At 36.2% G+C, this 25,499-nt stretch overlaps 1 protein-coding gene across 3 annotated transcripts in view; it reads left to right on the top strand.

Moving 5' to 3' along the window:
* The window catches only part of NUCB2 (nucleobindin 2), a 41,221-nt gene that overhangs the window by 1,298 nt on the left and 14,424 nt on the right, over positions 1-25,499 (top strand). For 2 of the 3 annotated variants that reach the window (XM_007083253.3, XM_007083254.3), the window contains exons 2-5: positions 4,521-4,672; positions 18,179-18,322; positions 19,097-19,204; positions 23,101-23,227. In XM_007083253.3, coding sequence (XP_007083315.1) covers positions 18,179-18,322; positions 19,097-19,204; positions 23,101-23,227 — 379 coding nt within the window. In that variant the 5' untranslated portion in view covers positions 4,521-4,672. The remainder of the gene's footprint in view (positions 1-4,520; positions 4,673-18,178; positions 18,323-19,096; positions 19,205-23,100; positions 23,228-25,499) is intronic. The other variant, XM_015537982.2, reaches the window with a different exon arrangement.

Consider the following 25,499-nt stretch of genomic DNA (forward strand, 5'->3'; position numbering starts at 1 on the left):
GTAACTAATGGCTTCTTTTATGATCTATTTAAAATTTTTGTTTCTTAAGGCCTTCCCTGGTGAATTCTGTTGAATAATTAGAGTCAGGCAATATCCAGTTTCTCGCATCTTGTCCCTTATGGAAATTACCTCAGGATTCATCCTGATTAAAGCTGAATGTGAGTTCTTGTTTTATAAAACTTGATCAGCAAGTTCAACAAATGCTGAGCAAACAAATGCCTCAACAAATATTCCTCAGTTAATAGGGCCCAAAATTTTAAAAAATGGAAATTTGGAATTAGAAATCTCAAATAATATTACTGTCGTCATTGGGGTGAACGTGGGAACTTCTGTTTCTCATCTTGTTCTTTAAACTCCCCATGATCTGGGGCATCTGGGTGGCTCAGTCAGTTAAGCATCTGACTTCGGATCAGGTCATGATCTCATGATTTGTGAGTTCAAGGCCCACATCAGGCTCACTGCTATCAGTGTAAAGCCTGCTTCAGATCCCCCCCTCTCCTTCCCCTGCTTGAGTTCTCTCAAAAAAAATAAACATTAAAAAAACCCAAAAAACTCTCCATGATCAGTCTCACTTTCTAGTGATAAATTCATATCTGTCTCCTGTGGTTACTCATGCTGTTCTCTTCCAGCTGTCTTAATTAATTTACCCATCTTGCAAGGACCAAGTCCTGGGTGTGTTTACCTTATTCTGCTCTCTGTGTTACTGTTCGTATCACACATTTTGTTTACTTCATTCAGCATGCTTTTTGTCAAGTTGGTTTGTGCTCTGTAAATACCAGTTAAAATGAAATGCACAGTGAAAGCAATGAGGGTACCTTTTAAAACACTAGCTATTGATTATCGTCACTAATATACACTATCAGCATGATCAATACCAGTGTCTTTGTGTTTTAAGATATGTTGTGTATCTCTATAGACCTATCAACCTAATTTTGTTAGAATAATATTTAAGTTGCTTTCAGCTTTCTAAAGGCCCTTTTGATGACTGAGGGAAATACCTTTTAAGTATTGGGTAGCTGGAGGAATCAAGTGTAGGATTTTAAAATGTGTTGAAAATAATCCTTGAAATAGTCTTCGAAGTATTGTGGGTAATTGAGTTGACTATATTTGGTATGATAGATGATTAACTTTTTCTAAATAACTGAAAATCTAGAAGGGGGAAATTTGTTATTTTTATGTTTGATACTTGCAATTAGTTTATAGACTTTAAAAAACAGGCTCCTAACAATTTCAAGTAATTTAAGGAAAAACCACATTCACTTATTGATTTTCAATCCAAAGTTAAAAAAAAAAAAAAAAACAACAACAACAACCATGAAATGGTGAAAGTTATACTTGATTAGAATTTGATGGCCAGATTCCAATCCTGGCTCTGTGAAATCATTTTGGCCAGGTCAGTTAGCTTCCTTATGCTTTATAACTTTTTATAAAAGTTTGGTCTGAACCAAACCACCTCTGAGATCATTTCTGGTCCCAGAATTGTCTGATTTAAAAATTTTTAAAGCAACCTAACGGAAATTGAGATAGCCGTTGCATGCTTTTGTTTTTAGCAGAGTTTTTTAAAAATTAAAAAAAAATTAATTTGGCAGAGCTTTTTGGCATGTTGTATTTAAGTTATCTGAAGTGCAGTATACATGAATAATGGAGACATTGTAATTTTAATAAATTTTTTTATTGAGAGATACAGGTGAGAAACAGTATCTACTTTCATTAAGTAGGCTTATTATCAAGGATACTGTAACCAATTGAGGTTGAAAAAAGAGGCAGTATAATGGTTTCCTTGGTTGGTGTCCTTTTCCACAGATATGAGCATCAGAACATTAATATCTATACTAATGTCTTGATACATGGAAAGGCGTGGAAAGGTTGGAGTCCAGCTCAGCTGGTCATACATCTGATACTTTACTTTGAATCTCACTATCCTGTTGACTCTCATTTGAAAAAAATTTTTAAAGTATTTATTTATTTATTTTGAGAGAGAGAGAGAGAGAGAGTACACATACACACAAGGTGGGAGGGGCAGAGAGGAAGAGAGAGAATCCCAAGCAGGCTCTGCAGTGTCAGTGCAGAGCCAGACATGGGGCTCAAACTCACAAACCCTGAGGTCATGTCCTGAGCCAAAACTAAGAGCCTATCCTTTAACCGCCTGAGCCACTCAGGTGCCCTGCCCCAATTTTTTAAAGGTTTATTCATTTACTTTTGAGAGAGAGAGTGGGAGTCAGTGAGGGGCAGAGAGAGAGATGGAGAGAGATAATCCATCGAGGGGCAGAGCGAGGGAGAAAGAGAGGGAGAGAGAGAGAAGGAGAGAGAGAGAATCCCATGTAGACTCCACACTGTTAGCATGGAGCCCGAAGCAGGGCTTGAGCTCACCTGAAGTGGGGCTCGAGCTCACCCAAAGCGGGGCTCAAAGTCACAGACCATGAAATCATGACCTGAGCTAAAGTCAGATGCTTAACGGACTGAGCCAATAAGTAATCTCTATGCCCAACATGGGGCTCGAACTCATGACTCCAAGATCAAGAGTCACATACTCCACTGACTTAGCCAGTCAGGTATCCTAATATCTATACTAATGTCTTTTTTTTTTTTTTTTTTTTTTTTTTTTAGCTGTTTATTCTTTTTTGTGAGACAGAGACAGAGTGCAAGTGGGAGAGGGGCAGAGAGAGAGGGAGACACCAAATCCGAAGCAGGCTCCAGGCTCTGAGCTGTCAGCACAGAACCCAATGCAGGGCTCAAACTCACGAAGGGCAAGATCATGATCTGAGCTGAAGTCAGATGCTTAACAAGCTGAGCCACCCATTAGCCCCATACTAATGTCTTTTATTTTTTATTATTTTTTTTTATTTTTGAGAAAGAGACAGAGTGTGAGTGGGGCAGGAGCAGAGCGAGAGGGAGACACAGAATCTGAAGCAGGCTCCAGGTTCTGAGCTGTCAGCACAGAGCCTGATGCGGGACTTGAACTCACAAACCGTGAGATCGTGACCTGAGCTAAAGTCGGACGCTTACCGACTGGGCCACCCAGGCGCCCACTAATGTCTTGATACATGAAAGGGTTGGAGTTCAGCTCTGTTGGTCGGTCATACATCCCATACTTTATTTTGAATCTTGCTTTCCTGCTAACTCATTTTTAAAGGGAAAAATAGAGTTGAGTACCAGGGTACTGGTCTCCCTCATCACTGCTGCCATTGAGAAATTCTCAGAAGCGATTTATTTTTCTCTACCCCACTCCTCTTCACTGTTAAAATTATGATATTGACAGCAAGAGGACGTAACAATGGTTTCCTGGCTAAGGACAGTGCCTTGGAAAAAGAAACCTGGAACTCTTCTTTTAATCCCAGGGAGGAAGAGATTGTATTCCTCTTTTGTTGGATGTACTGTTTTCATTGGCCTACAGCTGCATCAGGATTTTGGTTATGGTAATGCTTAGAGGAGAGTTCTAAAGCGGCCTTTCCAGAAATGACACTTAAAGGTTGTATGTCAAACTGGTTTATTGCTTTTCAAGTTCTATAACTTTGGGTGTTTACAGAACAGATTTTCATTATATATAGAGCTGTTTCATTTTCAAAGACACGAAGGGCATTCATATTTATCGAGCATTTACTATTGCCATGTATTGTGCTAATTACCTTGTATTCATTCTTATCTTCATCCAATGAAAAACTTATGAAGAAGTATTAGTTCAGTTTATAGGTAGGAAAATTAAGAATCAGAGAGGCAAATAGCTTGTCAGTAAATGGGGAATGGTAAGGATTCAATCTGTTGTTTGTTTATTTTTGACCATGCTGTGTTAATAGAAGTCGTATGCCTTTCCAACATATAACATGCATATGACCACTCTCATGCTTAGATGATTTTATCTTGATATACCATAAAAAGAAAGAAATACATGTATTCTTAAGATTTGAAGATATTTTATTTGCTTATTTTCTTTATAGACTGTTTAAAAGTAATTCATTTTGTTCACCAGTGAGTGTGCACGTGAGCCAACCACCCTGAATTTTACAGGTAGTGGGGTTTCAAAAAAGAAGATTTAAGCTATTTTGCTTTATTACAGATCACTGTGACTGAGACTGGGACGAAGGTTAGTTTTTTAAAGTGATGGTAAGGGTAAAGAAAGATTCTAGTTAAGGATTTTAAGAAAAAATTCAGTTAAGGATTTAATGGGAAAACTGACCCTATATCATGAAGTTTCATTGCTGACGAAAATAGGCTTTTAGTCTAAATTCTTATTTACAAGAAATACGGTAAAGCCTTGGTATAATACATTAATATCTTTGCTTATTGTGGTCTTTGATCCTATTTATTTAATATTTCTCTTTCCCCTCCCCACTGGATTATGATATATTTTGGTCTCCTTACACATCATAAAAATTTAGTACTTTTCTTTTCACAGGATGTGACAAATATATGATATCGTATGCCATTACCACTGTAATAAGGCTAAATTTATGTTAAAAATACTGTTTTTCTTTCTTTCTTTCTCTCTCTCTCTCTCTCTTTTTTTTTTTTTTTTCATTTAGAACCTGTTGAGTCAGTTTTTAGTGAAAAGCATTGACCTAGGAGCCAAGAACCATCTCTTCACTAATTTGATACTGTCCAAATCATCTTACCTCTCTGGATCTCAGTTGCCTGATCTGTAAAAAGGAGATAAAAATTCTTTATCTCTCTGAAGGTAAGTGATCGGTTAAGAGAGCAAAAAATAAAAACAGGCACAAAGTTCAGTAATTCTTTTGTTAGTAATGCTTCAGTTTCCCTTTTTTTCTGTTCTAGAATAATTGACCCCAATAAACAAAATAATCAAGGGACTTACGTGTATAAAAATTACCTATTTTTCCCTTTTTTATTCTTTTAATTCAAGTAAAATGAACATAAAGTATTATATTAGTTTCAGGTATGTAATATAATGATTCAGCAATTCTATGCATTAGTCAGTCATCATCAGTGTAAGTGTACTTTTAATCCCCTTCACCTATTTTTTCCTATCCTCCCATCCACCTCTCCTCTGGAAACCACCAGTTTGTTCTCTATAGCGAAGAGTCTTTTTTGTTTGTCTCTTTTTTTCTTTGTTCATTTGTTTTGTTTCTTAAATTCTGCATATGAGTAAAATCATATGGTATTTGTCTTTCTCTGACTGACTGATTTCTCTTAGCATTATACTCTCTAGGTCTATCCATGTTGTTGCAAATGGCAAGATTTCATTTTTTTATGGCTGACTAATATTCCAGTATATCCATTCATCAAAGGATGGACACTTGGGTGGCTTCTATATCTTGGTTGTCATAAATAATGCTGCAGTGAACAGAAGGGAGCTTATATCTTTTCGGATTAGTGGTTTCATACTCTTTGGGTAAATAGCCAGCAGTGGAATTACTGGACCATATGATAATTTTATTTTTAATTTTTTAAAAATAATTTATTGTGAAAATTAAAAATAGACCTACCCTATGACCCAGCAATAGCACTGCTAGGAATTTATCCAAGGGATACAGGAGTACTGATGCATAGGGGCACTTGTACCCCAATGTTTATAGCAGCACTCTCAACAATAGCCAAATTATGGAAAGAGCCTAAATGTCCATCAACTGATGAATGGATAAAGAAATTGTGGTTTATATACACAATGGAGTACTATGTGGCAATGAGAAAGAATGAAATATGGCCTTTTGTAGCAACGTGGATGGAACTGGAGAGTGTGATGCTAAGTGAAATAAGCCATACAGAGAAAGGCAGATACCATATGGTTTCACTCTTATGTGGATCCTGAGAAACTTAACAGAAACCCATGGGGGAGGGGAAGGAAAAAAAGAAAAAAGAGGTTAGAGTGGGAGAGAGCCAAAGCATAAGAGACTGTTAAAAACTGAGACCAAACTGAGGGTTGATGGGGGGTGGGAGGGAGGAGAGGGTGGGTGATGGGTATTGAGGAGGGCACCTTTTGGGATGAGCACTGGGTGTTGTATGGAAACCAATTTGACAATAAATTTCATATATTAAAAAAAAAATTTATTGTCAAGTTAGCTAACATACAGTGTATACAGTGTAGTCTTGGCTTCGTGAGTATTTGAAACTTTTTTGAGGAACAACCACACTGTTTTCCATAGTGCCTGCACCAGCTTGCATTCTCACCAATAGTGAATGAGGGTTCCTTTTTCTCCACATCCTTGCTGACATTTATTATTTCTTGTGTTTTTGATTTTAGCCATTCTGAGAGGTATGAAGTAATATCTCATTATTGTTTTGATTTGCATTTCCTTGATGCTCATTGATGTTGAGCATCTTTTCATGTGTCTGTTGGCCATTTCTATGTCTTCTTTGGAAAAATGCCTGTTGAGGTCCTCTGCCTATTTTTTTATCATTACTGTTTTTTATCATTTATCATTTTTTTATCATTACTGTTATTTTTGGTGTTGAGTTGTAGAAGTATTTATTTATTTATAACACGAGCTGGGAAGGGGCAGAGGGAGAGGGAGAGAGAGAATCTTAAGCAGGCTCTTTGCTCAGTATGGATCTCACAACTGTGAGATCATGACCTGAGCTGAAATCAAGAGTTGGATGTTTATCTAACTGAGCCACGCAGGAGCCCCACAAATACTATTTTAATGCCTTTAAAGATGTTTTAATTAACAAAAAAAGGGTCATGCTATGCATTGTTTTATAAACAGCTTTTTTTGAGTTGCAATTGTTTATTTGATAGGCTACCTTCTACACTAGATTGAAAGGCCTACAAGGGTAAGGGCCATGTCTATCTTGTTTTATCTTGTTATCTAGCATATCTAGTACATAGTGGACACTTAATAAATAGTTGCTAAATAAATATGTACAATAGATTATAGAATATATGCTTCAATACAATTTATTTATTTAAAAAAAATTTTTTTTATGTTTATTTTTGAGACAGAGAGAGACAGAGCATGAACAGGGGAGGGGCAGAGAGAGAGGGAGACACAGAATCTGAAACAGGCTCCAGGCTCTGAGCTGTCAGCACAGAGCCCGACACGGGGCTTGAACTCATGGACCGTGAGATCATGACCTAAGCCGAAGTCAGATGCTTAACCGATCAAGCCACGAAGGCGCCCCTGCTTCAATACAATTTAAAAGAAGAGTAAAAGAGGAGGGTTGTGAGAGGGAGAAAAAGGTAGATGAAAGGTAGATGAAGGAGGAAAAAGGTAGATGAAGAAAAGGTAGATGAAGGAGAGATGAGAGAGGGAGAAAAAGGTGGATGAAGGAGGAAGAAGGTAGATGAAGGAGGAATTCCTATTATAAGGCAAGAGAAACAAGCTATTCTGTTTTCTGTACTCTCCACCCGTCTTACCCATGACCATTCTTTCTAACCATTTCCAGGATATTTCCCTGCAATCAAACAGGAAACTCTCTCTCTCTCTCTCTCTCTCTCTCTCTCTCTCTCTCTCTCTCACACACACACACACACACACACACACACACCCCAAGTAAACTTGATCTGGATAACTACCGGTAGGCATTAATAGTTAAAAAATCCACCTCTGTATGTGAATGGGAATTTTGATTTATTAGAGACAGGAGAAGAGAGATAAGCTTCCTTTTAGGACTTGGAAATTTAGGGAGATTATTTTTTTTTTAATCTACTAAATGCTAGAAGAGGTTTCAGAATGCTGCTTACTTTGTAATTTTGCCCAAGGCTCCGATGCCCTTGTGCACAGTGCTTTCCATGCAGTCTGAATGGAGATCATAGACTGATTTGGAATTTCAGATCATTTGACATTACAACATATATTATCTGCCTGTTCTGGTTCAATCAGTCTACTGTTTCAGCAGAATTCTGCCCAGGTCTCTTCTTTAGATATCTTTTCTTCTTATGGAAGAAGAGGGTGATAAAAAAAAGGAGGCCATTCTTACTGCCCAGATATTGGAAGAAAAGTAGGTTAGTTTCCCCATCTTCCTTTTGCCTCTCCTTATACCTCGTCTCTCCTTATTTTGTATGGGCATTTGCATGTTATTGAGTTTATGAAAATCTGTAAGTCTGTATCTGACACATTTGACATGATCTTGGTATTTAAAGAAATTTTTGTGTCATTACTTTTCTATTTGAGGTGCTAGAACATTTTCCATTTCTTTTGTTGTGATGACAGTTGACATTCTTGAGGACTTATTAAGAAGTAAATGTTTTAACAGGAAAAAAGACAAGCAAAAGAACAACCTCTTAACTCTAGAGGACAAACTGGTGGTTACCAGAGAGGAGGTGGGTGCGGGGATGAGTGAAATAGGTAAAGAAGATTAAGAGTACATTTATCAGGATGAGCACTGAGTAATGCATAGAATTGTTGAACCAATACATTGTAGTCCTGAAACTAATAAAACATGGTTACATATACTGGAATTTAAAAAAAATGTTTTTTAAAAAGAAGTGAATGTTTTCATTACTAAGTTAGGACATTAGTAAGTTAATTGTCCTAATTACTTCTGGAATAAACACTAAAAGATTAGAAACTGTTAGAGGGAGAAAGTATTTTCTATTTTTAAAAAAGTTAAAAGAAATTAAAAAAAATATTTATTTATTTTTGAAAGAGAGACAGACCACGAACAGGGGAGGAACCGAGAGAGGGAGACACAGAATCTGAAGCAGGCTCTAGGCTTTGAGCTGTCAGCACAGAGCCCGACCCAAGTGGGGCTTGAACTCATGAACCACGAGATCATGACCTGAGCTGAAGTCAGATGCTTAAACTGACTGAACCACCCAGGCACCCCTAGTTTAAAAAAAAATTTAACGTTAATTTTTATTTTTGAGAGAGAGAACACAAGTGACGGAGGTGCAGAGAGAGAAAGGGACAGAGGATCCGAAGTGGGACCTGTGCTGACAGCAGGGAGCCGGATGCAGGGGTGGAACCTGCAAACCTCGAGATGGTGACTTGAGCCAAAGTCAGACATTTAACCGACTGAGCCACCCAGGCACCCCTCTATTATTTTTTAGTTTTTTAATTTTAAAATGTTTATTTATTTCTTTTGAGAGACAGAGAGAGAGAGAGTAAGCAAAGGAGAAGCAGAGAGAGAGGAGAGAGAGAATCCCAAGCAGGCTCGATGCTGTCAGCCCAGAGGTTGACGCAGGACTCGATCCTATGAATGGTGAGATCGTGACCTGAGCTTAACCGACTGAGCCACCCAGCTGTCCCATGAGAAGAGTATTTCTTAAATCCTCCACTAATAAAATACAAACAAAAAAGGCAAGAAAGGAGAGGAAGTAAATAATTAAAGAGGGAGGATAAACAGAAAGTCCAAAAGAAGATGTAGATTTAAAAAAACCAAAATAGGGTATTTCATTGATCCTAAGACTTCATTGATATCAAGACACATCAGTATATATCATATAGAAAAAAATACTGGCAATTAAACTATGACACTATGCTTTGCCACTTTCAGTTTCATTTTATGTTCACTGAAAGTGCATTTTTAGATTCACCTAGACAGATATTTTTCTGACATCACTTTTGGGCATACATAAAGAAATTAGTTAAAGTATTCCTAAGACTTTTGCACATTCATAGTCTGAATCTTTATGAAACACTTTCTTGATTTCAGACTTGTCAATATCTGTTTTTCTATATAACATTGTTCTTTCTACTATGGAGAGTGAGGGTGATTTTCTTCCGGGAAGTTCTTCAAGCTCCTTTGCCTGGAATTTTCTTCCAAGCTTCTGACACTCATTTGGCAAGCTTTGATGTCAGTGCTTCCTTGAAGGTGACCACAGAAAGTTTTCAGATACCCCTTCTTCAATGGTTTGTTGACTAAAACACTGAAGATTGCAATGGTCTAGACATGACATCAAGAATAACATGAAGTTGTGTTACTTTTCAGGCATCCTGTTCTTTAAATATTCAGATACATGGCCTCACAATGTATCAAGGACTAGACTAATACACTTACCAGGTTATAGAGGGCTCTTGGACATTCAAACCAGATTTAGCTAGCCTTCCTTTGGCTCAGCCATCATCCATTCCCTGCTGTCCACCACTACCCATCCTTTTATGCATACAATAACATTTTTGGGAAATTTAAAATTTAAATTTGATATGGCAGCAACTTTCGACCATAGGCATTTATGAATAGTGTTACCATGATATGCTGCTTTCTAACGCATTCTCAGGATATCAAACTAGTTAGCACCTTCAGCATTGGTGCACCATTTTCAGGCAGGTCAAAGAAAAGAACAGTGGGATTTTGTTAGCATTTCCTATTGACTAAATTTAGCTTGTTTTTCCCTCAAATTTCATGGAAATTATGCAACTTTTGTTCAGTGTTAGTAGGAAGTTTCTGATAAATTGACATTTGTCCTTATGATGCATGAATCCACCAAATCAGCCTCATATTCCATATACAGTAAAATCTTGGTTCGTGAGCATAATTCATTCTGGAAACACGCTTGTAATCCAAAGCACTTGTATATCAATGTGAATTTCAAGAACCATTGGCTCGGTTGTGATCATGTGACATTCGGTGTCCCGTACTACTTATATTATAAGACATTGCTCATTTATCAACTTAAAATTTATTAGAAATGTTTGTCTTATGGAACACTCACAGAACAAGTTACTTGCAATCCAAGGTTTTACTGTAATTTAAACATTTTCTTGGAGGCACTATTAGTTTCTACTATCATCCTTTGCATTGTTTGGCTACTCATGGGTAATCTTGTTGGATCTCAGTAACAAAGTATAATCCAGTTTTTCTACTTGAGAATATCTTCCTTTCTAAAGTCAGGTAAAATATTTTACTTGTTCCTTTACAAGAAAGTGTGAAGTTGCTCTTATTCCTTTAACATAAAACATTTGTTTCACTAATACCAGCTACTTCATTTTTATGTTTACAAAATAACTCTATTCCTTTTTCTTTAAGTTTTTTAAAATGTTTATTTATTTTTGAGAGAGAGAGACAGAGTATGAGTGGGGGAGGGGCAGAGAGAGAGGGAGACACAGAATCTGAAGCAGGAGCCAGGTTCTGAGCTGTCAACACAGAGCCTGATGGGGAGACTTGAACCCATGAACTGCAAGATCATGACCTGAGCTGAAGTTGGATGCTTAACTGACTGAGCCACCCAGTCCCCCCAAACAACTCTATTTCAATGCCAAATCATAATTTAATCCTTTTTGAAGGAAATCACATTTAAAATGGTGATTAAGCTCAATTTGTGAAGTACCAACAATGCAAAAACTAAATCTGTAGAAATGGAGTAGGAAGAGCTATGATAAGGTTCATGTGCAGACAGTAGATTATGTTGCTATTGCCACTTAGTGAACCATGATTGTAATATTCCATTAACTGAAAATACTCTCTGATTTCTGAGATGTTAAACTCAGGAAATTGTGCATTTTGAAGTTGATTAAATACATTATTGGCAATTTGATTAAATATAAACAAAGAAAATACTCCAGTTAGAAGACAGAGATCAGTAGACTAGATTAAAATGTGTGTGTGTCTGTGTGTGTGTGTGTGTGTGTGTGTGTACGTGTGTGTGTGTCTCCACATACTAATCAAAAGAAAACTAGTTTAGCTATATTACTACCAAATAAAATAGATCTTAAGTCAAATTGGGGTATAAAGGTCACTAAAATATGATAAAAGATTAAATCCACTGGAAAGTTAGAAAATCTTCAATTTGTGTACATTCAATAACATGGCCTCATAGCCTCAAAATATTAAAATAAAATGGACAGAATTATAAGGAAAACAGATAAATCCAAAAATCATACTGCAAGATTTTTACTTACTTTCTAGTACTGATAGTTTAAGCGGATAAAAATCACTAAGAATATAAAAATTATAAAAGGTGAATGGCTAGTTTATACTTCCACACTTCTACAGGTTAATGAGGTTTGTAAATTGTATTTGTCATTTTTCTTATGTTTACATTCTTATAGGCTCAGATTTTTTGCTCTGTTTGTCATGACTGTTTTAAAAATTGAAAATTGATTCACATGTCATAAAATTCACACTTTTAAAAAAGTGTACAATTTTTCATATATTCACAAGGTTGTACAACCATCATTATTGTCTAATTTTAGGACATTTTTATTACCCCCAAAACGAACCCCATACCCATTAGTGGTCATTTCTCATTCCTGCTTCTGTCCACCAGTAATCCTAAGCACCATTAATCTACTTTCTTTCTCTATAGGTTTGCTAATTCTGGATATTAGATCTATTCTATTTATTAGTTATAAATAGAATCATATAGCATGTGTCTTTCTGCATCTGGTTGTATTTATTTTTTATCAGTTCTGTTGTATTTGATTTGAAAACAAACAAGTTTCCCCTTGAACTCTCAGTCTTTTGTCCTCTAAAATTATCAAAAAGTAAAACTGTTTTTGGTTTTGAAATGGCAGTCACAATTCATTATCTCCTTCCTGCAAAAGTAAAAATAAATCCAGGGTGAATGAAATACAAGTCTGGCAATCGCTAAACCTGATATCAAGGAGGAGCTTTCTCTTCCAGAAGCAAGGTGTAAGTTTGATCAGAGGTCACTCTGTATCCAAAGAATGAAATGTTTCTGGCTTTACCTCATTTTTATTATATGTAGATAGGAAGTTTCTTTGGTAGTTGATTTTTATTTTCTCTGTATCCCAGCACCCAGATCTTCTACTTGCTTTACTCATGTAATTTGAAACTGGCTGAATAAGCAATATTTAATTTAAAGGCATTTATAAATCATATAACTTAATCATTTCATACAATTGGTGTGAGTGCAAGCAATTTTATTAGCATTTCTAATAACGTAACAGAAAAAGATCTGTGACAAAAAAAAAAGTGGTAATAGAATTTAAGAGCTTAAAGAATACTGAGGTCTAGTTAAATTCCCTTTTAAAAAAAATCCTTTATTTTTAAAAATAAGAAAACAAGCAGGGAAAGTTAATTGACCTATGATCTTATAGCAACTGAGTGGTGCAGCTAGAATTAGAATATAGACCCAAATTTAATTTTGCCTTACTGTTCTTAGATATAACACCCATTTTTCTGTTCCTTGAGGATGTAAATTTACTTTTACAGATAAGCATTCTCTTTGTCTTTCTTTGCAGAGTACATTTGTGAATGATAGAGCAAAGGGAGGCATTATGTTTTCAAATGTTAGCATGTATCAGAATTACCTATAGGGCTTGTTAAGATTGTGCCCCCCACTCCCAAAGATTCTCCAACTTAAAAGTCTGGAGGAAGCCTTGATAATTTCATTTTTAAAAATGTTTATTTATTTTTGAAAGAGAGAGAAAGCAAGCCAGGGAGGGGCAAAGAGGGGGACAGAAGATCTGAAGTAGGCTCTGTGCTGTGGGGCTCAAACTCAAGAGATCATGATCTGAGCTGAAGTGGGACACTTAAGGGATTGACACCACCCAGGTGCCCCAATAATTTGCATTTCTAACAAACTTCCAGGTGGTACTGGTGCTGCTGGCCCAGGGGTCACACTTTGAGAACCACTGCTTAAAAACAGTCAGAAGCTTTGGAGTCGGTTGGTCCCAGGCCCAAACTCTGGCTATATGACTTACTCCTGTGTGACCCAGATCAGGTTTTTAAACTGATATGTCTCAGTTTCCTGTACTTTAAAATGGGGATAATATTTATTTCACAGAGTCTTTGTAAGAATTAATTATTTAATATAAGAAAAAGTTTAGTATAGTGCTTGGTACATAGTGAACACTCAATTGGTGGTTTCTGTTGTTATTTGTAATGAGTCTGGGACCCAATTTAAAGTTAGTAAGCCATGAATTCAGTTAATATTTTAGGGTAGATACCCAGAGACTTTTTGTTACTTTATCACTTTGAGATGTTGAGATGTGCGTGCACACACACACACACACACACACACACACACACACTACTTTCATGTGTACAAACATGCTCCTCTCTTGACTTGCCTTCTCATTTATGGCAGATCTGACAGGATGGTGAGAGAAGAGACAAACTGTAAAAGGAAATCCACTTCCAAGATTCAATAACTGTAATTTATTTGTATTAATCTCAGGCTTCTCTTGTGTAAAGGTGGATGCTATTTTTAAAAAGAGCATATTTCAAAATATGTGACATAGCTGCCAATTGCTGATACAGGACTGCTTATATATTTATCTGTGTGTGTGTGCTGTATGGTAGAAGGAGGAGAGTCTAAGGGACATTGGAGTTACTGCAGGGTGGAGGGGAGGAGTCTATGTGAAAGATTCTTCTAAACTCTGGATTGACCATATCAAGGGATAGTCACAGTTCCTGATGAGGCCTGCAAAATGAAGTTACAGAGGTATATCACTCATCTGACTCTCTGCATGCACATTATAGAAAGACTATTCAAATCATGTTAGTGCTTATTCATTTTCCAACTATATGTGTATCATGTTAGGAGCCATGGAGACCTGATTCAGCTTTAGAAACTGTGTAGAAGACATCAAAATTGACTGGAGCAGTTTAAGTCACAATTTGGGCTTTTTGGCCATGACTGCCCTTAAAACTATTATCCTTTTTTTTTAATGTTTATTTATTTATTTAAAAAATTTTTAATGTTTATTTTTGACAGAGAGAGAGAGAGACAGAGCATGAGTGGGGGAGGGGCAGAGAGAGAGGGAGATACAGAATCTGAAGCAGGCTCCAGGCTCCAGGCTCTGAGCTGTCAGCACAGAGCCCGATGCGGGGCTTGAACTCAGAGACCGAAGATCGTGACCTGTGCCGAATTCGGACACTCAACTGTCTGAGCCACCCAGGCGCCCAAAGTTTATTTATTTTTGAGAGAGAGAGACAGAGCGTGAGTGGGGGAGGGGTAGAGAGAGGGAGACACAGAATCCAAAGCAGGCCCTAGGCTCTGAGCTGTCAGCACAGAGCCTGATGTGGACCTGGAACCCACGAACCATGAGATCATGACCTGAACCAAAGTCGGACATTCAACCTAGTGAGCCACCCAGGCGCCCCACAACTATTATCCTTTTTAATGGTCATTTGGCCAGCCTATTTGCAGGGCCCCATGGGACTTGCAAAGGTAACAGAAGTTAGAATTCAGATTTTTTTTAAAAAACAACTAACTCAATGATACTTAATTTTTTAAAAAAGGTACAGATACAGCTAATAAATACATGAAGAGATGCTTAATATTATTAGCCAATGAAATGGAAATCAAAATCAAAATGAGATGCCACTTCACACCTAGTAGGTTGGCTATAATAAAAAAGACAGACAATAACACGTGTTGGTGAGGATATGGAAACATTGAAAGCCTCATCTATTGCTGGTGGAAATGTAAATTGGTGCTATGGAAAATAATTTAGCAGTTCCTCAAAAACTTAAACATAGAGGGGCGCCTGGGTGGCTCAGTCTGTTAAGCGTCCGACTTCAGCTCAGGTCACGATCTCGCGGTCTGCGAGTTCGAGCCCCGCGTCGGGCTCTGGGCTGATGGCTCAGAGCCTGGAGCCTGCTTCCGATTCTGTGTCTCCCTCTCTCTCTCTGCCCCTCCCCCGTTCATGCTGTGTCTCTCTCTGTCTCAAAAATAAATAAACGTTAAAAAAAAATTAAAAAAAAAAAAACTTAAACATAGAGTCACCAAATTGACCCAGCAATTCCATTCCTTGATATATAACCAAAAGAATTGGAAACATGTTAACACGATAACTTGGACACAAGTGTTCATAGTAGCATTATTCAAACTAGCCAAAAAATGTAGAGACAACCCAAATGTCTATCAACTCATGAATTGTTAAAATACCGCCTATACAAATGCTATACGAAAGAATGAAGTACTGATTCGTGTTACGTGATTGGACCTTGAAAATATAGTGCTAAATAAAAAAAGCCAGATGCAAAAGGCCACACATCGTATGATTCCATACATGGGAAGTGTCTAGACTAGGAAAATCTATACAGACTGAAAGTAGATCAATGGTTGCCAGGTGCTGGGAGAATGAAGGAATGGCAAGTGACTGCTAATAGGTACCAGGTTCTTTTTGGAATGATGAAAGTGTTCTAAAAAATTAGATAGTGGTGATAATTGCACAACCATATGAATATACTATAAACCTCTGAACTGCATAATTTAAAAGAGGTAGTTTTGTGGCATGTAAATTATATCTCAAAAACCAAAACCAAAAACAAAACATACACCTGTAATGGGCATGAAGCGTGAATGAGAAATAAACCTTGTTTGTCATAAAAAAAATAATTGTGGGAAAAGTAGATGATTCATGATGGGAACATATTCTGTGGAGAAACAAGTCATCCTTCTATTAAAGATTCATAGTGCATAGTAAGCCATCACAGGTTCTGAAAGTCTTGCAAAGACAAAAACTTATTTAGCTTCATTGAGCCAACATCTCCCAAACATTTCATCCTGAAAAACATTTACTCACAATTGTCATGTTGAGGAACTAGTCTCCTAGAGAAGAATCAATCTTGGGCTTGAGCATACGTATGTAGAAATTACCCAGAAAGTTTGTTAAAAAAGATTCTGGCTCCCACCCTAGAGCTTCTGATTCTAGAGGTCTTGGGGACAGCCTGAGAATCAAGCTCCCATGAGATTTGATCCTTCAGGTTTGAGAACTAAACGTAGAGTAGCATCTTTACAGAATAGACAAATCCTGTACCTTAAATGGATGAATTTTATGGCATGAGAATTATATCTCAATAAAGATGCTAAAAAATTCTGATATATTAGGAATAGCACTAAAATGTGAGTTCTAGTAATTTTGTTAATGCAGGACAATGCTCCATGAGTGAATTGTTTTCATTAAAATTTTCTTCATCTGTAAAATGAGTCACTGCCTTATCTATTATCTAGGGTTGTGGTAAAAATGAGAGGCAGTGTACTCTTTTCCAAATTGTGTTCTATGGATAAAACCATGTGACTTCAGGGGCGCCTGGGTGGCTCAGTTGGTTAAGCCTCCTACTTAGGCTCAGGTCATGATCTTGTGGTTTACAGGTTCAAGCCCTGCGTCAGGCTCTGTGCTGGCAGCTTAGAGCCTGGAGCCTGCTTCGGATTCTGTGTCTCCCTCTCTCTGCCCCTCCCCCCTCACGCTCTGTCTCTCTCTCCTTCAAAAATAAATAAACATAAAAAAAATTAAACAAAAAACAAAAACATGTGACTTAAAAAAAGGTCCATAGCCAGCTAAGTTTGGGAGATTCTGAGTTAAATGATGCATATTCTATATGTACGGTCAGACTGTTATATTTGACTTGGACCCTAACATGAATCTATACGTATAAAATCAATTAAATATGCAATTTTTATTCACTCTCATTTTTGTAGTAGATCCTCCAGAGCTACTAAGATCCTTATGGAGTAGAAACTGTTTGAATAAACAAAGTTTGAATAATATTGTGGGAATATTAATAGTTGCTGCTTGCTTGTTTCAAGCTTGATATTTTATTGACCTATTTATTTGAAAGATGATTGTCCAAAAAGAATTTTTATCAAATTACTACTGGCTATGATAAAATAATGTTTATAAGGTTAAGAAAATAGTTGTCTAGGTTTTTTTTTTTTTAACATTTATTTATTTTTGAGACAGAGAGAGACAGAGCGTGAATGGGGGAGGGTCAGAGAGAGAGGGAGACACAGAATAGGAAACAAGCTCCAGGATCTGAGCTGTCAGCACAGAGCCCGACGCGGGGCTCAAACTCACAGACCGCAAGATCATGACCTGAGCTGAAGTCAGACCCTTAACCTACTGAGCCACCCAGGCGCCCCAATAGTTGTCTGTTTTAATCAACTTATATTTATAGAGCAACTTATTTTCAAAATTAGATCGAAGCTAAATTAAATATGTCTAGAAACAATTTTAGCTCCCTATTATTTTAATAAAAAAATACAGTTTTTCCTTACTTCTCCCTTTCTTAAATTTGGGCTATTTGCTTTTAAAGATTTTGAGAACCTTATTATCATCTTTATTTGAAGCTTTTATAATTAACTAAATGATTTCTTATACTATAAGCAGTTCAAACTTTAAAGTTTTGATTACTTGTCTTTTTAATTTTGGTTGAAAAGCATTTCTCCCCTGATTTTATTTAGTGATCTGTTTAAAGTATTATTTTGGATAACTTATAATCTATTTTTAACATCTTTCTAGAATTATTTGGTTGTATTAAATTTCTTGAAATTGGATATGTTATTAACATGGCATTGGGAATGCATGTATATATAGTTTGAAGGCATCTTTTCAAGACCTTACTATCTAAAATTATACCTTTATTTCAGATGAGGTGGAGGACTATCTTAATACAATATTGTTTTCTCTTGGTTACCTGTCTACGTTCTGCTCTTGAAGCCGTGCCTATAGACATAGACAAGACAAAAGTAAAAAATACTCAACCTGTGGACAGCGCAAAGATAGAACCACCAGTAAGTAAAATGATAAATATAACCTTATGGGAAGAATTTTAACTAAATGCTGCTAATATTTATTACTTATAAAACTGCATATTTAGGAACTATTTCTGAAATGGCAGTGAAAGAGTATTGGATAAGCATATGTTGTTTGATATTAGACAATGTTTATTTATGTAGGTCATATATTAAATAATGCATAGGGGAATTAATCCTAATAATACATTTCCATGCTTTTTTTTTAAGTTTATTTATTTATTTTGAGAGAGAGAGAGAACCAGCAGGGGAGGGGCAGAGAGAGGGAGACAGAGGGTCTGAAGCAGCACAGAGCCTGATGTGGGGCTCGAACTCACAAACTGAGATTATGACCTGAGCTGAAGTCAGAGCTTAACTGACAGAGCCACCCAGGTGCCCAATCATAATACATTTCCAATGTAGAGCTCACCAGCCAAGCAAACATTGTATTATATTCAAAGGAGAGATAGTAATGAGGAAAGACAGGTGACAATGGGGTAAAACCAAAAATATTATCAGTTAAGTCTTCATTGTCTAAGCCGTATAGAAAATGTACCTTTATGTAACAATAAAACATTATATTGGTTCTGATATAAAATTTTTCATTTGAGAAGTATAGCTTTTTGACTTTGTCCAAACTGTTAAAGTAGATACACCTCAGTGCCATTTTGTTAGACTTTTTTTTTTATTTTTTTTATTTTTTAGGATTGAGATCTTTAGATGCAGGGAAGAAAAAACTTTCAGAAACATTATTGTTTGTTTCTTAATTTGAAGGATACTGGACTTTATTATGACGAATATCTTAAGCAAGTGATTGATGTGCTGGAAACAGATAATCATTTCAGAGAAAAGCTACAGAAAGCAGACATAGAGGAAATAAAGGTAAATGTAATTAAATAATTAACAAACATTAAAGCATCTCAGACACTGACTTGAGTACTAGGAATACAAAGATGGACTCTTTCCAGGCTCTTAAAGAAATTAGAATTTATTCTGAATAAGTAATACCTAGAAAAAGATTAATAGGATGAATATATGATGGGAGTATAATATATTTTGGAGATGTAGAGCATGGGCACATAATTCAGTATAAAGTGATGGAAGAAGGGGGGAAATCATTCTTCCTGATAATAGGAATTCTGCCAATAATTTCCTCGAATTGTCTTGAGAACAATCTTGTGTTTCCTTTGAAGAATTAATTTGCCCTGTGGAGCTAATTTCCTGGGGTGAATAATATTTAACATAGAACTTTTAGTGTCTCTTATCTACTTCAGGTAGGGTTAAGACCATTTTTTGTGGATAACAGAACAGGTGGATAATGGGAAATATAATAGGGAGATAATCCTGGTTTGCTATAGGGAATACTTTTTTTTTTTTTTTTAAGTGTGCTCCATACCCTATGTGGGGCAACTCATGACCCTGAGATCAAGAGTCATGTGCTTTACTGACTGATCCAGCCAGGCGCCCCAATACAGGGAATACTTTTATAACTGTCTTCTTTTCATAGTCAATTCCTATTCCTTATTAAGGAAGGGAGAGACAAAATGAAGTAAGTTAAATAGTTATTCAGTGAAAAAGATAGAAGAATTAAAATAGACAATAAAACTCAAGTCAACAGGATCATTATAAATAGCTCAGCAAAGACTCTTTTCTCAGGAGAAAATGGGTGAAAAAAGTTAGAATTTGTCCTTTCCTTTTCAGCCAAGTATTTTGAAAGGGGAATCATACTACATTTCTTCACTTCCCAAGTATTGCCAACTGGAAAGATCATGGCTTTGCCCACATCCCTCCACTGAGTATACTTTCATGAAGGATGTCAGTTATTTCTTAATTGGCAAATACAGTAAACACTTTTTATTCCTATTCTTACTGGACTCTTTTATTTTATCTCAGTGGTGCTCAGATTTTAGGGCTTGTTGAAACACAGATTTCTTGGCCCCCACCTATAGGCTTTCTGAATCAGTAAGTCTAGAACTTGCATTTCCTAAAGTTCCCAGTTGGCGTTGGGGACTACACTTTGAGAACCATTGTTTTATGTAATAATGATGACCGGTCTCTCCTTGAGCATACTGCTTTGTGTTTATAACAGCACATTCTCTTGGTTCTCCTTCTTACTCTCTGAACATTATTTCTTGGTCTTCCTTGGGGAGGGGGGTGGGCGGAAGGGGTTCATTTTTTTTTTTTTTTAATCTTCCTCAGCAGGCCCCGTTGATTCAGTCCTAAAAGGTTTATCTGCCTGATTGCTAGATTTGCAGTTTGTGATTGCAAATACATTTATAAACAAGAGAAAGTAAACTACAAGCTATTTTGTTTCTTAAATTTTGGAACATGTATCTAATTATTCATCTATGAGAAAAGTAATCAAAGGACACAATGTAAAAAAGGTGAATTTTGAAAAGTTATTTGTATATAGAATTACTAAAGCTTAATGTGGCCATGTTACTTTAAAAAATTACTTTATTGAAATATAATTTACGTACCTTAAAACTTTCCCCTTGAAAGCATATAATTCAGTGGGTTTTAGTGTATCTACATGCAACCATTATCGATATCTCCTTTTAAACAATTTCATTTCCCCTCAAAAGAAACTCTGTATCCGTTAAGCCATCACTCTACTTTTCCCCCCTCTTCTCCACTTTTGACAACCATTAATCTACTTTCTATCTCTATGGATTTGTCTATTCTGGACATTCCACATAAATGGAATTATACAGTCTGTGGCCTTTTGTGTCTGGTTTCTTTGACTTAAGCATGTTTTCAAGGTTCATTGTATTGTAGCTTATATGGGTACATTCATTTCTTTTTACAGCTGAACAGTGTTACTTCTACTTTTTATGCTAGTGTGAATAATGATGCTATGAACATTCAAGTGCAAGTTTTTATGTGAACATATGTTTCAATTCTTTAGATATATACCTACTAATGGAATTGCTGGGTCATATGGTAATTCTGTGTTTAACTTTTTGAGGAACTGCCAAATTGTTTTCTAAAGTGGCTGTACCATTTTACAATTCAAGTCACGTTTTGAGTTTCTCCTTTGTGCTTTAATTATGCTTTAAATTAATGTGGCTTTTATTTTTATCTTTTCTTTCTTTCTCCAAATTTTTATTTAAATTCCAGTTAGTTAACATACAGTGTAACATTAGTTTCAGGTGTAGAATTTTGTGATTTATCACTTAAAATACCCAGTGCTCATCACAAGTGCCCTCCTTAATCCCCTCACATATTTAACCCATCCCTCCACCCACCTCCCCTCTAGTAATCCTCAATTTGTTCTCTATGGTTAAGACTCTGTTGGGGCGCCTGGGTGGCTTGGTCGGTTGAGCGTCCGACTTCGGCTCAGGTCATGATCTCACGGTCCGTGAGTTCGAGCCCCGCATCAGGCTCTGTGCTGACAGCTCAGAGCCTGGAGCCTGTTTCAGATTCTGTGTCTCCCTCTCTCTCTGCCCCTCCCCTGTTCATGCTCTGTCTCTCTTTGTCTCAAAAATAAATAAACGTTAAAAAAATTAAAAAAAAAAAAAAAAGACTCTGTTTCCTGATTTGCCTCTCTTTTTCCCCTACATTCATCTGTTTCGTTTCTTAAGTTCCACATATGAGTGAAATCATAAGGTATTTATCTTTCTCTGATTTATTTTGCTCTAGCTCTATCCACATTGTTGCAAATGGCAAGCTTTCATTCTTTCTGATGGTTGAGTTATATTCCATTGTATATATGAGCCACATCTTCTTTATCCATTCATCAGGTGATGGACACTTGGGTTATTTCCGTAATTTGGCTATTGTTGATAATGCTGCTATAAACATCAGGGTACATGTGCCCCTTTGAATCAGCAATTTTGTATCCTTTGGATAAATACCTAGTAGTACAATTTCTGCATTGTGGAGTGTTCTATTTTTAACTTTTTGAGGAACTTCCATACTGTTTTCCAAAGTGCCTGCACCAGTTTGCATTCCCACAAACATTGTAAGAGGGTCCCCTTTCTCCATATCCTCATCAACATCTCTTGTTTCCTGTGTTGTTAATTTTAGCCATTCTGACGGGTAGGAGGTGGTATCTCATTGTGGTTTTGATTTGCATTTCCCTGCTGATGAGTAATGTTGAGCATCTTTTCATGTGTCTGTTAGCCATCTGGATGTCTTCTTTGGAAAAATGTCTGTTCATGTCTTCTGCCCATTTCTTAGCTGGATTATTTGTTCTTTGGGTGTTGAGTTTGATAAATTCTTTATATATTTTGGATACTAACTCTTTATCAGATATTTCATTTGCAAATATCTTCTTCCATTCCATAGGCTGCCTTTTAGTTTTGTTGATTGTTTCCTTTGCTATGAAGAAGCTTTTTATCTTGATGAAGTCCCTATAGTTCATTTTTGCTTTTGTTTCCCTTGCCTCCAGAGACGTGTCTAGTAAGAAGTTGCTATAGCCCGTGTTAAAGAGGTTGCTGCTGTTCTCCTGTAGGCTTTTGATGGTTTTCTGTCTCACATTTAGGTCTTTCATCCATTTTGAATATATTTTTATGTATGCATACTACATCTTCTTTATCCATTCATCAGTTGATGGACATTTGGGCTCTTTTCATAATATATGGTTTTTAGATATTTTGATTTTAGAGTTACAAACTGAGTGTCTTCTGAGAGAAATTCTTTTTATAATATCAAATTTATCTAAATTAATTAGAATTATTTATCACTACTTTATCATAACCCAAATTTTAATATATTGTGTCTGGTCTAAAAATGGAATGTAATAAATAAAACTAATTTGTTAATTTTGTTAACAGAGTGGGAGGCTAAGCAAAGAATTGGATTTAGTAAGTCACCATGTGAGGACAAAACTTGATGAGCTGAAAAGGCAAGAAGTGGCAAGGTTACGAATGCTAATTAAAGCGAAATTGGATTCCCTTCAAGGTAAGTGCTAAAGAAAAAGTAGGAAACTTTCAGTATTTGGTTGTGGAGGTCAGCACATACCATGTTTTTCTTGTCAAAATTTAATGTTAGTATTGATTTGCCTTCTCTTAATTTTTTAAAATTTAATTTTTAAAATAGGTAATCCATTTACATCATTCAAAAATCAAAATGATTAGCCTTAAGTTATTATGTCAGTATAAAGGAAGAATGAAAGAAAAGTAATGAGTTAAGCCACTAGCTTACAAGAAGAAGAATAGGGCAGCTGCGTGGCTCGTTCGGTTGAGCCCCTGACTCTTGATTTTTGCTCAGGATGATCCCAGGGTGGTGGGATTGAGCCCTGAATCATGCTCTGCACTGAGCCTGGAGCCTGCTTGGGACTGACTCTCTCTCTCTCTCTCTCTCTCTCTCTCACCCTCTCCTTCTGCCCCTCTCCTCCACACTCTCCACACACTCTCTTTTTCTCAAAAAAAATTAAAAATTTTTAAAATATTTTAGATTTGATTTTTTTTAGAGTAGTATAAGGTTCACAGCAAAGTTGAGGGGAAGGTGCAGAGATTTCCCAAATACCCCTAGCCCCCAAACATGTATAACCTCCTTTATTACTAACATCACCCATCATCCACCAGAGTGGTCCATTTGTTATAACTGATAAACCTACATTGATACATTATAATCACCCAAAGTTCATAGTTTACATTAGAGTTCACTCTTGGTGTTGTGCATCTATGGGTCTAGACAAAGCTATAATGACATGTATTTACCAATCTAGTATCATGCAGAGTAGTTTTACTGCCCTAAAAATCCTCTGTGCTCTGCCTATTCGTGCTCCCATATTCTTTTAATTTTAGACAATGAGAAGATTAAATAGCTATGAAGTCGAATTTTTGAAATATGAAAATATCCAGAGATAAGAAAGTAGTCTCATAAAGCATATCTACAGAAAAGGCCTTTGACAAAATTTAGCACCCCTTCTTAATTGTAATAAAGTAATAAAATAGTAGTCAATAGATACTTCTGTAACATGATCAGGGATGTCCAACTCAACCACATCATACTGAGTAGGGAAATACAAGTATGTTTTCTAACTAAAATCAGGAACAAGACAATGATGCCCACTATCACCACTACTAATCAATATTGCATTGGAGGTACTAGCCAAAACAATTACAAATGAAAAAAAGTGGAGGTAAAGTAATTGAAAAGGAACTGATAAAACCATTTCTGTTTGCAGGTGATATGATTATATATTGGAAACTAAAAGTAATTGATTAAAAAACTTAGCATAAACACCAGGAAAATTCAGCAAGTTCAACTGAATATACAGAAATCAATTTTTCATATGCAAATAACAGCCAGTTATGAGATACAATGGAAGACTCCATTTCCCAATACCAACAAAGATAAACTACCTAGAATAAACCTATTAAGAAATATGTAAGACTTATACCAAAAGCTTTAAAATACTCCTGAAGGATGCAAAAGTAAACTTGAAAAAAATGAGAAGACATAACATCTTTTTGATACAAAGACTCAACATTATAAACAGGTCAGTTTTCCTTAGGTTAATTTATTAACTTAACATGACCCAAATAAAAATATATACTTTTTTCCCCCTGGTACTAGCCAAGTTAATTTTAAAGTTCATATGAAAAAAGGAAACAAGCAAGATAAACTATATACCTCTGAAAAAGAAGAACAGTGAAGGACTTGAGAGATATATGAAGTCTTAAAACATATCACTAAGCCTCAGTCACTAGAACTGTATGGTTCTGGCATACAAGTAGGAAGACCAGTGGAACTGAATAGAAATTCCAGAGCACTGGATGTTATATAAGTAATGAGTCACTAAATTCTGTTCCTCAAACCATTATTACATTATATGTTGACTAAGTTGGATTTAAATAAAATTTAAAAAAATAATAAAAGAAATTCCAGAAATAAAAGTAACTACATTTAGAATTTAGTTTGATTAAAAGTGGTATTTTGGAATGCCTGGGTGGCTCAGTTGGTCAAGTATCCAACTTCGTCTCAGGTCATGATCTCACGGTTTGTGAGTTCGAGCCTTGCATCGGGCTCTCTGCTGTCAACCCAGAGCTTGCTTCGGATTTCTCTCTCTCTCTCTCTCTCTCTCTCTCTCTCTCTCTCTCTCTCTCTCTCTTTCTCTCTCTCTCTCTCTCTCTCCCCCCTCCCCTGCTCACACTCTCTTTCTCAAAAATAAATAAACATTAAAAAAGAAAGTAGTATCTCATTATTAGTTGGATAAAGATAGATT

Source organism: Panthera tigris, chromosome D1, assembly GCF_018350195.1.
Source record: "Panthera tigris isolate Pti1 chromosome D1, P.tigris_Pti1_mat1.1, whole genome shotgun sequence".
Lineage (NCBI taxonomy): Eukaryota > Metazoa > Chordata > Mammalia > Carnivora > Felidae > Panthera > Panthera tigris.